This window comes from Bos mutus, chromosome 17 (assembly GCF_027580195.1).
Source record: "Bos mutus isolate GX-2022 chromosome 17, NWIPB_WYAK_1.1, whole genome shotgun sequence".
NCBI lineage: Eukaryota > Metazoa > Chordata > Mammalia > Artiodactyla > Bovidae > Bos > Bos mutus.
Window position 1 is genome coordinate 28,150,075 of NC_091633.1, and position 16,802 is coordinate 28,166,876.

At 49.6% G+C, this 16,802-nt stretch overlaps 1 protein-coding gene across 4 annotated transcripts in view; it reads right to left on the reverse strand.

The window, feature by feature from the left end:
* The window catches only part of GOLGA3 (golgin A3), a 46,893-nt gene that overhangs the window by 12,028 nt on the left and 18,063 nt on the right, over window positions 1–16,802 (reverse strand). For all 4 annotated transcript variants that reach the window (XM_070386370.1, XM_070386371.1, XM_070386368.1 and 1 more), the window contains exons 7-15: window positions 11,997–12,303; window positions 9,447–9,649; window positions 7,268–7,405; window positions 5,484–5,645; window positions 4,876–5,244; window positions 4,045–4,122; window positions 2,998–3,261; window positions 1,771–1,865; window positions 785–1,001 (exon numbers count right to left, since the gene is read on the reverse strand). In XM_070386370.1, the coding sequence (XP_070242471.1) occupies window positions 785–1,001; window positions 1,771–1,865; window positions 2,998–3,261; window positions 4,045–4,122; window positions 4,876–5,244; window positions 5,484–5,645; window positions 7,268–7,405; window positions 9,447–9,649; window positions 11,997–12,303 (1,833 nt within the window). The remainder of the gene's footprint in view (window positions 1–784; window positions 1,002–1,770; window positions 1,866–2,997; window positions 3,262–4,044; window positions 4,123–4,875; window positions 5,245–5,483; window positions 5,646–7,267; window positions 7,406–9,446; window positions 9,650–11,996; window positions 12,304–16,802) is intronic.

Genomic DNA, 16,802 nt, shown 5'->3' on the forward strand with positions numbered 1-16,802 from the left:
CTTGCCATGTGCACATTCCCTCTTTCTTCTGACCCCAAGCGTTTCATAGCCACTTCCATCCACTATGCTGCACATACTGTCTGTCCCACGGGCTTGTCTCCAGCACCACCCCGACCCCCGTTCCCCTGGCACTGGCCTCCACGGGGCACTGGGCTCCGTGAGGCCTCCCCATCAGCTCCTCCTGTTGCCATCCTGCCACCTCCACTCAGCTCCCAGCACCTCAGGTACCGTTATTACCCCTGGGGCTCCCCACCGCCTCCACCTGGGGCTTTCCAACAGGACAGTGGTCAGGTCTCAGTCTGCTTTGTCTCACATAAGAGCCAGCCCAAACTTACCCTACAGCCAGACACCCACCCAGCCCCGTGCCCTCCAGACCCAGTGCATAGCACAGCCGGCACAGGAGCACCCCTCTGCTGAGATGCCCCCCTTTCACTGAAGATGAGTTCAGATGTCACCTTTCCCAAAAGCTTTTCTGGACTCTCCAGTCCTCACCCTGAACCCTCGCATGCCGCACTCGTGCGCTCACAGAACTTCACCTACTTACAGAGCCTCTTCCCCACAATGAGGCAGAGGAGGACTGGAGCGAGCAGGGGACACTCCACACGCTTCATCAGGGTCCCTGGTCATTTCACGACCACGAGGTATTTGAGAAAAACAATCCCCACACGCTTACCCCACACCGTTTTTCTAGACCCTCTTAAGAGGGTTTCGGAGAGGAGTTGCCTATAAATGTCATGCCCCTACACGAAGTCTCTGCAAGTGGCCGAAGCAACGAGTTACCCACATGCAAGGTGAGGTCGCTGCCGCCGGCAGCCGCCTGGGCTCTCAGCTGGCTCAGCTCGGCCTCAGCTGCCTCCTTGGCTGCAAGGGCCTCCTGCAGGCGGCGGCTGAGGATGCCCACTGCGTTCTCATAGGCTTTGTGCTTGGTCTTCATCTCCTTCTGTGCGCTGGTCAGATCTGAACCCAGACGCTTCATCTTCTGCTTCTGTTCGGTGATGGCCCTGGGCGTGGCAGAGACGGAAGGAAGTCTCAGCTCACCTCTGAATTCACGTGCCGCACCAAGCACACGCGAAGTACATGTCCATCCGAGCCCCATTCCTCCAGGGCTCTAGACGGAGGCTGTCCCGGCTCCACCCTGTCCAGCTCTGCCACTGCCCAGATCTGCCTCCTCAGGATGTAGTTGGTGGGTGCTCCTGAGGAGCCCAGCACTGCATTTCAACTGCCCCGCTCCCCTTTTGGAGCTGTTTAAATGATTTGGTGGAGGCAGAAAGAGTCCTTTCCTACCAAAAAGAAAGGCTTCCAGCGATCCTCCTGATCAGCAGCAAGAAACTCAACATTCAGGCTCACCGTAAAGCAGCGGCTGACCAGAGCAGAGGGCTGCGGGACACGCCTTGGGAGCGGAAGGGCCTGGCATGGGTTGAGGGGGACCAACACAAGCGTCCACCCTGGGCAGGGAGCTGGGGCAGGAAGGGCATTGCAACAAGTTCTTGACATGAAAAAGCAACAAAAACAAACACAGACGGGGGAGTGTTTGTGAAAGGACATGTTAGCACATCCACGTGTAACCGTCAAGTCTGGACGGAATCACTTTTGCAGCTTTAAATCTGGACTCTGACATCTAAGCCTCCTGGGGTAGACCAGTGAGGGCTGGACATACCGTGCTGGGGTCCCCTGGTGTGAACCAGTGAGGGCTGGACAGACAGTACTGGGGTTCCCTGCATGGTTCATAACCCCGCCTGACCTCCCCCAGCACACGCCCTGCCCACATACTTTGTGGCTTCTTGCTGCAGCTCTTCTATTTGTTTCTTGAGTACCTCGTTGGCCTCCGTCACAGCAACCATCTGCTCCTTATCAAACTGCAAAGACTTCAAAGAAAGACAGGAAAAGACAAAATGAAGAGCGTCAGGCCTTCCACCTGAAGCCCCAATGTTGGGATCGGCTTCCTCGCAGGTAAACGGCGCCCTCTCAGGGCTGCCTTACAGGACATGGGTTTTGAGGAAGATCCAGACAGAGGGGCCTGAGGTAAGTGACCACTTTAACAAAGGTCAGGAGCATCCTGAGTTGCTGGTGCCAAGGAATGTGGTAAGGAAACAAGTGAGAAGAACTGGCCAGTGGGGAAACCTCTGGCCTCCGGATCCCACCCGGGGGCCCCACTGGACTCGCTGAGAGAGTCCCCAGGCCCCTCCTTGGTTTCTCCCAGCCCCTCAGAGCAGCCTTGTGCCCCCTTCTGGCCTCACCTGCTGCCCTGTCTCTTCCTGTGCAGTGAACACCAGCCCTGAGTCCCAGCTCGGCCCTCATAGACCGAGCCCCTCAGTGAGCCCTGTGCTCCCACAGCTCCCAGCCCTCTTGTCCCGCCTGTACTCTCACAGTCTCAGCTGTGACCTCCAGCCCACCTGCCCTGCTTGTGGGATTTCTGACACATCACATGTAAGACAAAGCCCTTGGTCTGACTCCCTGCCCACTGCTCTCCCCAGGTCTACCGTCTGCCTCAGCTTCTCACACTTGACATGCTCCTCAGCTGCAGGAATCTGGCCTGAGGTCTCCCTCTCCCCGTCCCATTCCAGAGACCCTCTCTGATACTGCCACCTCCATCTCTCACGGGCTCCTGCCTCCACGCTTGCCTCCCCTCGACCACAGGGGCCTTCGGGCATGCACAGCAAATCCGGCTGCACCACACTTAAAACCCAGAGCACAAACCAGCGTATTCCTCACGCACCCTGGCACCCGCACAGAACTCTGTGCCATCCCACACCCAGCAGCCCCCTGGCTTTCTGCTGACTTTCCAGCTCTCAGACGCTGGTTCCAGGCCTGTCTCAGTAGCTCCCTCACAGCTGTATCTCTGCCTGGACCACCCCTCCCAACCCCCCAGCATCTGAGCTCCAAGAGGGCCTTTTCCAGGCTACTTTTCTAAAAACCTCTCCACATGTCCCTGCCCACCCACCATACGGCCCCAGGCACATTCAGCTGAACCCTCACACATCAAAGACACCCCCAAACCTGTAACTGCGTCTCCATTTCATCACGCTCCCTCTGTGCGGACTGCAGGTGCCCTTCAAGATCCACCACCTGCTGCTGGATCTGTGACATCTCCTTCTGCAGGCGTGAATGCTCCACCTCCACGGACCTCTTCTCCCCTTGAAGTTTCATCAACTCCTGCCGCAACTCCTTCACCTCTGAGTCCAGCCTCTTCTTCGTGGCCTTCAGCTCACTGATGAGCTGGTCTTTGGAGGTGGCGTCGCGGCGGTAGGCCTCCACCATCACCTGCCCAACAAAGACAGAAGCTGCAGCCAGTGGAGTGGGGTTGAATGGGGTTTAAACAAACCAAGGGGTTGAATGGCGTAAACAAAAACACTCACCGCTTACACCTACAACACTTTTGGGGAGCGAAAGATAATGTATTTCACCAAATGCAAGATACCGCCCACTGAGATGTCACAATTTTACACTCCTCAACAGGTCTGGGTGAGACACACAGCAACTATGCCAGCTGCTGGGCTTCCTGACCACGTTACCTTCTTGGGGGAATGTAGCCATTCCTTCTCCCTCTACTTGCCCTGCCTGACTTCTGAAGGCACCCCTGCTTGCATCTCAGTGATAAAATCCCCCACCACTTTTAACATTCTCAGTCGCCCTTCCTTAACCCTTGGTGACACTCTGTGTTCATTCCTCCAGAGCAGAACTGGCTTCACTAACGTGAAACCTTATTTCAATGCTAGACTGTAGTGTGACCTAAGTTATCAAAGACACGTTGAACAGGACGCTTGGGGCTCTGTGGAAGCAACATGTGCTCACGCTACATGATGGCAGGGCACACGATCCATGAGATATAGATGCCAAGCCCACCCTGAAAATGCACCTGACTTCAGAGATGTAAAAATGGGAGGGGTGAGATGCGTGTTTTAGAATCAGTGAAGTGCCTTAAAAAACCTGGAACCAAGCTGTTACCTTCCTCTTGAACGATTTCTTTCCAGTGAAAAGATTAAACATATAGGATTTTCTTCATGCACTTGTTTCGTGGGAAGAAAACTAACCATATGTTCTTACCTTTTGTTGAAGAAACTGTTCCTTTATTTTCTGTGTCTGCTTTTTCAGAGCGCCAGCTTCCTGCTGCAGGTGTTCCACCTATGAGGGACATGAGTGCAGATGTTACACTGATAGCTCCCTCAGGAGGGCCCTGTGTCTCCGGGGGACACATGTGCACAGAGGCATCAACAACCTGCCCCTGAGCATCCTGTCCTAGAAGGTAACAGTCAGTCAGTGTCTGCAGAAAAAGTGCACCTACTCCCTGGAGAGAAAACATGTCACTGACTTCCTTTTGATGCTCATGGAACAGGATTTGAAGACAACATTGTCCCCGACACTAATTCTGCTTCCTCCACACCCTGCAGCTTTCTTGTTCTGTATTTGTTTACTGGTTGCTTGCATCACAGCATGGCAGCTCCCAGGTGTGGGACAGTCAGGCCATCTCCCCACCCTCACCCACTCTGTCGATGTGTCCTGGAGGTCACACTAAAGTCAGGCAGGAAAAAAAATCGAAGTTCTAAGTGGATTTTCCCAAGTCTGAGCTCCTCATCATAGGCAGATTGAAACCAGCATTTCTTGGCAGATTACTTTCAAAGCCTCAATCAATTCAGTTTTCTAGTTCTCAGCCATCTCCACACCCAGCCGCTGACCCAGGACTGGAAGTACCACACTAGAGGCTATGGACCCTTTCCCCACTGAGCCCTGGGCCCTGCCCTGCAAGTGTTCCTCCATGTTTAGAAAGCAAGGTGTTCCAAAATAGGACCAAACAAATAAAACGAATGGCCGGACAATGAGGATTACTTCTCGTATGCATGATTTCCATTCATAACAAAGTGACAGCAATTGCGTTACCTGGCTGGACTTGATGGCTAATTCTTGTCTCAACTGCTCTAAAGTGTCCGACGTGTCCTGGGCCCCCTCTTCCAGGCGTTTCACCCCTCTATCGAATTCCTCCCTGCTGCTGTGGGCTGCCTGCAGAGCCACCTCCAAGACGATCTTCTCATTCTGCAGGGCCTGGATGGCGTCTTCTCTGGAGGCAGCTTCCCCCTGCAGCTCATCCAGCCTGGCCTGCAGCTCATCGTAGCGCACCTGCAGGTCCCCCAGGGACTGCTCTCTAGTCTGTAGAGTCTCCTGCGTTGAGGTGAACTGCTTCAATAGGTCCAGGTGCTCCTGCTGCAAAGCCTCTAGCTGCTGGTCTCGCTGATGCAAAGTCAACTTCACCTGGAAAAGAAGGAACCAAAGTCAATGTGACTGCTCTTGAACAAAAACACCGTGTGCTCCAAGAGTTTACTTTTTCCGTGCTCAGGTTTTAAACAATCTGGATGGATGCTCTGGAGGCAGCCTTCGGTGTAAAGCTGTGGCACAGAACATGAGTAGAAGATGGACAGACCAGCACAAATGAGCACCGTGAGGCCAGCCGTGGCACTGGGGCAGTGACGAGAGCCCCAGCAGGTGCTTGCCTGCTCCAGTTGCTGCTCCAGCACCGCCGCTGAGGCCACCATCTTTTGCAGCTGCTCCTTCTCGTCTTCAAACTCCTCCAGCCTCCTCTGCAGGTCCTCCTCCACCATCGTCTTCGCCTCTTGAATCTGCACAAAGGCAGCTTCCTGGTCCAACATGTCAGCCTGGGCCCAGAAGAAAGAGCATTTCTTAAAAAGCAGGACTTGGACTTCTCTGGTGGCCCAGTGGTAAAGAATCTGCCTGCGAATGTAGGGGACATAGGTTTGATCTCTGGGCCGGGAAGATTCCAGGAAGATCTTCCGGGCCCAGAGAAGGTTCCGGGAAGACGCCTCAGAGCAGCTGAGCCCGTGTGCCACAACTACTGAGGCTGTGCTCCAAAGCCCAGGAACTGCAGCCTCTGAAGCCAGTGCACCCTAGGGCCCGTGCCTCACAACACGAGAAGCCACGGCAACGAGAAGCCAGTGCACTGCAACAGAGAGCAGCCCCCACTTCCTGCAACCAGAGAAAGCCTACGTGTGCCAAGGAAAACCCAGCACGGTCAAAATAAAGAAATAGTTTTTAAAAAGCAGGATAACCTGATGGCTACAGATTCAGCAGACAAACCAACCACCCTGGAGAGAAGCCCTGGTCTCCATCACTAACCTGTCCACGACCCACAGAGAGCCCAAAAGTGACAAGAGGGCAGAAAGCTGGTGCCCTCCCGCTGCCCATGAGACAGGCTAGCCGCTTACTCCTCTACCCACAACTCCCCTGCTGATTCCTGGACCCGGCTGAAGAGAGAAGCAAGCAGTCCACTCAGTTTTAAGAACTGGGATAAAGTGATGAATGAGACCGCCATGACGACCACTTGTGTGAAGACAGGCTGTACAGCACATCCCCACTTTGGGGTGAGATACACGGCACACTCTCTTCCACAAGATTATTTCCTGATGCCACTTGGTACAACTAGAGATCAGGGCCAATGGGGCAAATACGGCATTCATCATGACTATGTAGATAAGACTGAACACGCCTGGGTGTTTTCTTAGGGAAAAAACATGAGCTTATAACTTAAAATCTTCTCAGTTCTTTGACATTGAGCCCTTGAAACATATGTTTGACAAAAACATGACTGTCTTTTAACACCCACATCATCTGTGAGGACAAAGGTGCATGTGGGAGACAGGGACCACCCTTGTAAAAGGATGCCAACCTTCCACGTGCTTCTAAAAGACCACTGATGTTCTCGGCATATAACTGCCCTGAATACACTGCCAGGATGCCGCAGACCCTTATTACTTTTCCAACAAGCCTGTCAAGCAGGTATTATTATCCACATTTAATACAAAAAGAACAAAACCCAGAGAGGTTAAGATATTAAATCCAGGGCCTCAGAGCTGACAAAGAGCAGAGTTCAAAGCCTCTACATCTCCTTCCCCGGGGATAATCCACGGAGATGGCTGAACATGGTTCTAACTACTCCTCATGGCTGCTGGAGGGTGAAATGTTAATGTAGGCTGAGGGCTGAACTAGGCTGGCCCACATGGCAGCTCAGAGAAGGGCCACAGGTTACCACTAACAACTCAAGAGACAAGAGACGGGATGGGCATAGAGTGAACATGAGGGACAGAATCTTGAAACCTTAGATCACTGCAGATGGTTCAAAAAGGACATTTTAAAAGATATACGGACATACGGACATATATAGTACCAATGTTCACATGTATGTGTGTGTATTGTTTTATTTTCTTGATCAATGTAAAGGAAAAATACCCAAACCCCAAGACCCAGAAGCAGATTGGCCCACCTCAATGCCCTGGAGCTGGGCGGCAATGCGCTCCTTCTCCTTGATGGACCTCTGCTGGGTTTCCGTCAGCTGGTGGGACAGGGACACGTTCTCAAGCTTCAGGTGCTCCAGAAGACCCGCCTGGCTCATCTGTCCAACCTTCAAAGAAAAACAACATAAAGTTTCAGGTTGCTAGACTTCAAACACAAGCCCAGCCCAGTCCAGTCCCTCACTCTGGTGGCCTCAGGGTCTCTGCACAGTGCTGGCACCCAGGAGGGCCGTTCCCCAGGACCCCTCCATGCCAGGCCTCGCTGCTGGCAGCCACTGTGACACTTGGGCCACCCAGCTTCTGTGTGCTTAAGAGGGGTTAGCCGGCAGCCCAGAACTCAGTGCTCATCACCCCTATGACGGTGCGAGACCTGCACAATAGTTTTCATTGCAGCTACATCTCTGAGCCCCTGAGGTGACGGGCCTCATCTGGGTGGCAGGGACAGCCAGGAATCTAACCATCAAATGAATGGACCTATGGGGAGACACATCTTGGGCCCTGCCCTCTCAATGTCCGACTATTCTGGACATATCAGGCTGACCCTGGCCATTCCCAGGAAGAGGCGCTGGCTATCCACTCAGTGTCTGACCCAGACCTTCAAGGACATCCCTTCCAGAGCCAATGTGAATGTTCCAAGACTTGTAAGGTGCCAGGTGCGGCCAGATGTTGTGAGCTTCAGGGTTTAAAATAGAAGGTGCCCAGAGCAAGGGAAAGCATAATTTGCCCGGATTTTATTTCAAGGTAACAAAAGAATAAAGACCACCCTGCATTTTCCTCTCGCCTGAGAATTCCTGGGACATACTATGCTACTGGGAAAAGAGGGCAAAAACTTATTACACACTCTAATTAAGGAATTGGGTGCCAAAGGTATTTGAATAAAGCAGTTATGGTTCTCAAACTGCCATTCCCTTGGAATCTTCCATTTCTGTCTTCCAAATGCCATTTCTGACTTATGTCAGGACACATAAATCTGGCTTCTTTAAATGTTTTTATGCATCAAAAAATCCACAATAGCTTCAAAATTGCATTGACTTGCAATGATTTATTTCCACCTACACTTTATGTAAACAAATGCTTATCTATACGGTCCTCTTTTTAAACAGCATATGTTGAATCACATTCTGTGCTACTGTTTTATAATTGTTTTAATTTAGCAATATATTGTGATAACTTTTTCTGATTAAGAATTAATTTTTGTTAGAAAACTTATGAATGAAAATAAAAATTACCAGAAATGGTACTGCCAAAAAAACACATAAAATTTTTGTATATCTGTAGATTACAGATTTTTTTAAAAAGGAGTTTTTGGTGAAGTAAGTACTTCATATTCTCCACTTGAGAAATAAAGTTTCAATGTTTTGAACATTTTAACAAGTTAAATTACAATATTTAATCTGGACCAAAAAAAAAAAAGGGAGGTGATAAAACCCACAACAAAATTCAAAGAGAAGACAGGCTGACCAAGGCACCTTCACAATCGGTCCAATTAGTCCAAACCCTGAGATTTGGGGCAAAGTGTATTATAGCAATTTGCCTACGACTCCCGAGTGCCTCCAGAGCACCCTGCAGACCTGGACCCACACCTGCTCCCACTGACGTAGAATCAGGTGCCAACACGCTTGCACCCTAACAACATGGAAAGACAGAGTGGGAAGTGTTTCCTCCGGGGTCTGGGAAATGAGTGTTTTCTGGAAGGATCAGGTGATCAAGCAGCTGGAGGAAGGAGGTTCCGCTGGGAAGCAGCGTGTACCGTGCTCTCTGCGTGTCAGAAACACGAGACAGGAGGTGGTGAAAGGTGAGAGAGCCGGGGTGTAAGAGGTTCAGGACCCCAGCAGGCATGCATTTGATAGCTGGGTTCAGACACCAGGCGCCCCTCAGAGAGGGGATGGAATGGATTAGTCAGAGCCAGGAACACAAGATGTCCCAGAGAGGGCGACTTTAGAATTTAAAATGCTCTAGCAGAAGCTGTGTCAGAAGATCACAGAAGGCAGTGACTACACGTCATGGGGTGTGAGCTAGGCGGGTGGTCAGCAGATTTTAACAAAACGTCTCTGTGAAATATAAACTCAGAAGTCTTTTCAATGTGGAGGAAAAGCAAGTGTTCCACGCGAGTCATGCAGTGTGGCCCTGTGGCCATGGTGGGGGCCGTACCTGGATGTGGGCCATCTCGCCCTGCAGCCTGACCCGGGCCTCCTGGGCCAGGGCAAGTTGCTGCTGGTACCACTGCCGGACACTCTGCAGGGACGCGATCTCAGCCTGGGATGCCTTCAGCTTGCTGGTGAGTGTGGCGCGTTCCAGCTGCACCTGCTGTAGCTGGCTCTGCAAGGCTGTCATCTGCTGTCGCAGGTCGTGCACTGAAACAGGCAAGCACAGTGGTCAGGCCGCTGCATGGCCTGGGAAGCCCGGCCTCCGCAGAGAGCGGGGACCCGCTGGTTCTCCTTCTCTTCAGCAGCGACGTCTGAAGTGCAAGCGAGGGCACTTAACCCTGGAGCAGGGCCATTTAAGTTGGGGTCTGGTCACTTCTCATCGACTAATTAACACAAAACCTTGTTTTACATGTGCTTCTGTTGAAAGACATCTGACTTCACTTTCTGTGGATTCATTAACACTGAACTGACAGCCGACAGCACCCAACCTCTGCCTGGATGAAGCTTGTCTAGCGTAAGGATTTTCTCTGAAAAGTGCATCAAAACCATCCTGCACTTAGCAACACCAGACAGTGTTGGGGTTTACTGTAAATAGCAAAACCATCCCCAAAAGCACAAAAATAAACAAAAAAATGGCACTAAATCGACCATAAAAGGGCACTTGGGGAACAAGAAGTGAACTGGGAAAACTGAGCCTTGTACATCAGGCAACCCCCACGGTTCTCTGCTCTGCACCTGTCTGTAAACAACCGGAAAGAGCTCTGAGTAGATTAAATTCAGTGAGTCGGTGAATTCATAACTAGGGAATCTGCAAACAGGGAGAGCGACTGTGTGTCTGGGAACTTTCTGGCTTAAGACTTTGGCCTGATGAAGTCTGTGAGTCATCAACAAACTCAGGAACGGTATCCACAAGAAACTCCACTGGTTTGCTGATATGGTCAACTCTTAACACGGATGATGGCAGGGGGAGCAGACAAGAAATCACAGCACAAACCCAAGTCATAGTCCAAACAAAACCAGTCAAATATTTAAAAAATAAATTTCACCAAACACTTAAGAAAACACGTACAATTTTAAATTCTAAAAATTTAAAATGAAACAAAAAAAAAAATAACAGGATTCATGACCCCTAATCTTGGGAGATCCAACCTCTGCTCTTGAAATCCTTGAGAACAGATGTGCCTCAAAGTTCAGCATGGTAGGGCTTTAGGAAGGCAACCGGAGCATCCCCTACACCCCGAATCCCCCACCCAGCCGGCGCTGTACTGGGTGTAGGTCACTGTTGACCTGCTCTGGTCAGGTCAGACCTTGCAACCCGAGCACTACAGAACTTTTTGAACATTATATTAATAATTTTCTTAAGGGACTGGGTATCATAAAACGCCCGGAGACTAAAAACAGTCAGCTGTTATATTTCTCAGCTGGTGCTCCCCACCACTTCCCCCCGTCCCCAGTATCAGGATAAGCTCTTGTGATAGCAGCTTGTCACTCTTTCTTTTCTGTCATAAGATCTGAAACCTAGTCTCACAAGTCTTACGACCAAGACTCCACATGGGCAGACCTGGTCCCTCACAGCCACCCCGCCGAACCACTCCCCATCTCTCAGGATCCCAGACTTCAAGGATGAGGGTGTCATCTATCCAGGCTTCTGGAGGACCAGGATCTGGGCTGACACTCCCCTGGGCTCTGAGTGCCCTTCTCCCCATCCCCAACCCCCAACCCTTCTCCTGCCCGCAGTGCACAGGGAGATGCTGAGCCCACAGACCAGGTTCTTGGTGCCTGGACATGTGTGGCTCATGGACTCTGGGAATGGAGTGTGTGTCCCCAGGATGAGCAGAGAGCACGAGGGAAGGACCCCACAAGTCCTTCACTTACCACTAAGGCTCCCAGGCTCCACTGTTTCATTTGTCTATCATTCAGAAGGGGGCTCCCCTAGGGACCCAGCTAGACCCAAAATCTGAACTTATGGAGGAAAAAGAAATATTTACTAGTCACTGGTCTCAGTGTTGCTTTTAAATATTCCAAACAGCATCTGCAATGCTGGAATAACCAGGCCGGTCTAGCCCCTCAAGCAACAAACGACTAGGGAGGCAGAACGAGTGGAAACAATTACATCTAACCATTAAGCGTCCAAAGTCCATTTCTAAGACATAAGCCACCCTTTGACGCGCATGCAAAAACATGCAGAATTCCACAAGTTCAACCAAAGATAACCCTCCATTAGGCAAGTGGACACTTCATGTACAAATTAGAAGGGACAATAACCCCTCAGCACATTGATGGGACAGTAGGTCAGTCCCCAGAGCAGACAGGGAGAAGGGGATGACAGAGGATGAGATAGTTGGATGGTATCACCAACTCAATGGACATGAGTGTGAGTAAGCTCTGGGAGATGGTGAAGGACAGGGCAGCCTGGCGTGCTGCAGTCCATGGGGTCACAAAGAGTCGGACACGACTGAGCAACTGAACAACTGGAGCAGATGAGACGAAACCTCCAGGGGCACAGCCCCTGGGCACCTGCATACAACGAAGGGGCAGATGCGGGACCGCTCACCTGTGTTGTCCTTACTGAGGATGCTTCTCTGCATCTCCTCCACTTTGGCCATTAGTCTCTGATACTGCTCCTCTGCCACCTGCAGGTCACTGTTGGAGGATGCCAGGCTGGCATTCTTGGCTTCCAGCATGTTCTGCAGGTCAGTCATTGCCTGCTCGAGGTCCCAGCAGGACTGCTTCAAGGTGTCCACCTCTGAACTAAGTGAGTCTTGCCTCTGCTGGCTGCTGTGGCTGTGCTCCAGCTGCGCCTGCAGCCTCGTGTGCAGAGCGGCCAGCTGCGCCTGCAGCTCGGCCTTTTCTTTAAGTGCCTGGAGAGACCCACAAACAGCCATGCTGACTCTTGGAGAAATAAGTCACTTCCGCCCTGCCTAATAAGAGGGCTGCCAAAACTCAGCCAGTGAGACAAAGAAAGGTGTCCAACAGGTGGCCTTTACAGGAAAGCACCACATTGTACAATATATTCAGGAACTCCAGCATTACAGCTATCCCCAAAGAAGGGGTTTCTCCAACCAGGCCCTGCAGGCAGGTAGGTGGGGTGAAGACAGAATGTGCTTGTTTTCTGCATGGCGGCACCTGAGCAGGCCAGCATGGGGGGAAGGCTCTGCGATCACCTTCTCGCCCACAAGGATGTTGGAAAACATGTTTGTTCAAAAAAGAAAAAAGCGCACAAGCGTGTACACACGCACACACACACACACACAGAATACCTGAGAGCTCAGGGATCTCTAATAGATGAAGAGAGCAGCCAGATACAAGTTTGGGAAAAACCAAACCCACAGAACACATCAGCTGGGAAAGGGCACCATTCCATGAGGCCTTGAGGGCTGTAGCCAGGGGCACAGAGCAGCCTGAGGCACCATCTGTGCTAGGTGGCAGGACCACAGGGACCCCTGTCTGATGGACACAGCAGGAAGTGACAGGAAAGGTGGGGCCAGCAGAAGGCCCAGGCGCCTGGAGCACCAGAGAAGAGACAGGGAGCAAAGGGCACAGTTCCAGCCCTTCAGCATCTCTCACACACCCTAAAGTCACCCTATTAGGATGTGGATGTACAGCAATTTCAAAATGCAAAAAGCAGCAGACAGCTGTACATCAACATACAATAAGAAAAACAACCTTGCAAAGACAAACAGATACAATAAACAGAAGAACAAATACCCAAAGAAAAGAAGCTAACTGAGCAGATGCAATAAAATTTTATAGGAAGTATAATCAGTGTCTTCACAGAAATGCCAGCAAGTTTTGCACCCGTAACAATCCACAAAGATCTTGGCTTGGACACAGCTGAAGAGCAAATCAAATTCCAGGAGGATCAGTTCAGTTCAATCACTCAGTTGTGTCCAACTCTTTGTGATCTGATGGACTATGGCACATCAGGCTTCCCTGTCCATCACCAACCTCCAGAGATTGCTCAAACTCATGTCTATTGAGTCAATGATGCCATCCAACCATCTCATCCGTCCTCTGTCGTCCCCTTCTCCTCCTGCCTTCAATCTTTCCTAGCATCAGGGTCTTTTCCAGTGAGTCAGTTATTCACATCAGGTTGCCAAAATACTGGGGCTTCAGCTTCTGCATCAGTCCTTCCAATGAATACTCAGGACTGATTTCCTTTAGGATGAATTGATTTGATCTCCTTACAGTCCAAGGGCCTCTCAAGAGTCTTCAACACAACAGTTCAATAGCATCAATTCTTCGGCACTCAGCTTTCTTTATAGTCTAACTCTCACCTCCATACATGACTACTAGAAAAACCATAGCTTTGACTAGAGGGACCTTTGTTGGTAAAGTAATGTCTCTGCTTTTTAATATGCTGTCTAGGTGGGGTCATAGCTTTTCTTCCAAGGAGCAAGTGTCTTTTAATTTCAAGGCTGCAGTCACCATCTGCAGTGATTTGGGAGTCCAAGAAAACAAAGTCTATCACTGTTACCATTGTTTTCCCATCTATTTGCTGTGAAGCTATGGGACCAGATGCCATGATCTTAGTTTTCTGAATGTTGAGGTTTAAGGCAGCTTTTTCACTCTCCTCTTTCACTTTCATCAAGAGGCTCTTTAGTTCCTCTTTGCTTTCTGCCATAAGGGTGGTGTCATTTGCATATTTGAGGTTATTGATATTTCTCCTGGCAATCTTGATTCCAGCTTGTGCTTCATCCAGCCCGGCATTTTGCACGATGTACTCTGCATATAAGTTAAATAAGCAGGGTGACAATATACAGCCTTGATGTACTCCTTTTCCAATTTGGAACCAGTCAATTGTTCCATGTCTGATTCTAACTGCTGCTTCTTAACCTGAGTACAGATTTCTCAGGAGGCAGGTAAGGTGGTCTGGTATTCATTCCCATCTTCTGAAGAATTTTCCACAGTTTGTTGTGATCCACAGTCAAAGGCTTTGGTGTAGTCAATAAAGCAGAAGCAGATGTTTTTCTGGAACTTTCTTGCTTTTTCTATGATCCAACAGATGTTGGCAATTTGATCTCTGGCTCCTCTGCCTTTTCTAAATCCAGCTTGAACATATGGAAGATCTCAATTCATGTACTGGCAAAGACTCGCTTGGAGAATTTTGAGCATTACTTTGCTAGCGTGGGAGATAAGTGCCATGAAATTAAAAGATGCTTACTCCTTGGAAGGAAAGTTATGACCAACCTAGATAGCATATTCAAAAGCAGAGACATTACTTTGCCAGCAAAGGTATGTCTAGTCAAGGCTATGGTTTTCCCAGTAGTCATGTATAGATGTGAGAGTTGGACTGTGAAGAAAGCTGAGTGCTGAAGAATTGATGCTTTTGAACTGTGGTGTTGGAGAAGACTCTTGAGAGTCCCTTGGACTGCAAGGAGATCCAACCAGTCCATTATAAAGGAGATCAGTCCTGGGTGTTCTTTGGAAGGACTGATGCTAAAGCTGAAACTCCAGTACTTTGGCCACCTTATGCGAAGAGCTGACTCACTGGAAAAGACCCTGATGCTGGGAGGGATTGGGGGCAGGAAGAGAAGGGGACGACAGAGGATGAGATGGCTAGATGGCATCACTGCCTCGATGGACATGAGTCTGAGTGAACGCCAGGAGTTAGTGATGGACAGGGAGGCCTGGCATGCTGCAATTTATGGGGTCACAAAGAGTCAGACATGACTGAACAACTGAACCGAACTGAGATGAGTGCAATTGTGTGGTCATTTGAACATTCTTTGGCATTGCTTTTCTTTGGGATTGGAATGAAAATTGATCTTTTCCAGTCCTGTGGCCACTGCTGAGTTCTCTGGCATATCGAGTGCAGCACTTTCACACCATCATCTTTTAGGATTTGAAATAGCTCAGCTGGAATTCCATAACCTCCATTAGCTTTGTTTGTAGTGATGCTTCCAAAGGCCCACTTGACGTCACATTTCAGGATGTCTGGCTCTAGGTGAGTGATCATACCATCATGGTTATCTGAGTCATAAAGATCTTTTTTGTATAGTTCTGTGTAATCTTGCCACCTCTTCTTAGTATCTTCTGCTCCTGTTAGGTCCATACTATTTCTGTCCTCTATTGTGCCCATCTTTGCATGAAATGTTCCCTTGGTATCTCTAAATTTCTTGAAGAGATCTCTAGTCCTTCCCATTCTATTGTTTTCTTCTATTTCTTTGCATTGATCACTTAGGAAGGCTTTCTTTTCTCTCCTTGCTATTCTTTGGAACTCTGCATTCAAATGGGTGTATCTTTCCTTTTCTCCTTTGCCTTTAGCTTCTCTTTTCTCAGCTTTGTGTAAGGCCTCCTCAGACAACCACTTTGCCTTCTTGCATTTCTTTTTCTTGGCGATGGCCTTGATCACTGCTTCCTGTACAATGTCTCAAATCTCCATCCCTAGTTCTTCAGGCACTCTGTCTACTTGTCACTTGAATCTATTTGTCACTTCCACTGTATAATCGTGAGGGATTTGATTTAGGTCATACCTGAATGGTCTAGTGGTTTTCCCTACTTTCTTCAATTTAAGACTAAATTTTGCAATAAGGAGTTCATGATCTGAGCCACAGTCAGTTCCTAGTCTTCTTTTTGCTGACTGTATAGAGTTTCTCCATCCTTGGCTGCAAAGACATAATCAATCTGATTTTGGTATTGACCATCTGGTGATGTCCATGTGTAGAGTCTTCTCTTACGCTGTTGCAAGACGGTGTTTGCTATGACCAGTGCATTCTCTTGGCAAAACTCTGTTAGCCTTTGCCCTGCTTAATTTTGTACTCCAAGGCCAAACTTGCCTGTTACTCCAGGTATCTCTCATGTTCCATAGGACAAAGTGAAAACAGTGTACAACCAAAAGGAACCTTGAAACCTCAGTAATCAGCTCTTGAGTCTGGAGTTTATACAGCAGAGCAAGCATTCTAGTGTGGGTGCCCTCCCCACATCCCCACAGCACCGGTTACTGAGGGGACAGCCCCCACCCCCTACCCCACTGCCGTGACCAGACACCTCCCCAGGCCCTTGCCATCTTCCTGCCAAGTGCAGAGGGTCAAAGGCAGCTGAACTGATTTACTCTGATTATTGATAGGAATGCTGAGAATTAAGGGGTGGAAAATGATTTTTCAGGCATATGCTAACCAGATAAAGCAAAATTCGTACCAGAAAAACCAAAAACTACTAAAGGGACAAAGATGACAATTTCACTGAGCCAGAAAGAGGTGAAATCCTCTCCAAAAGATTGAACTGTTATGGACTGTTGGGTCTCTAATAGCAAAGCTAGGAGGTATCCAAGGCAGATCCTAACAGAGATACAGGGAGAAGCCCCACAGTCAGAGTGGGAAACTAGCATACCTCTTTCCAAGGCTGACAAATAGAACAG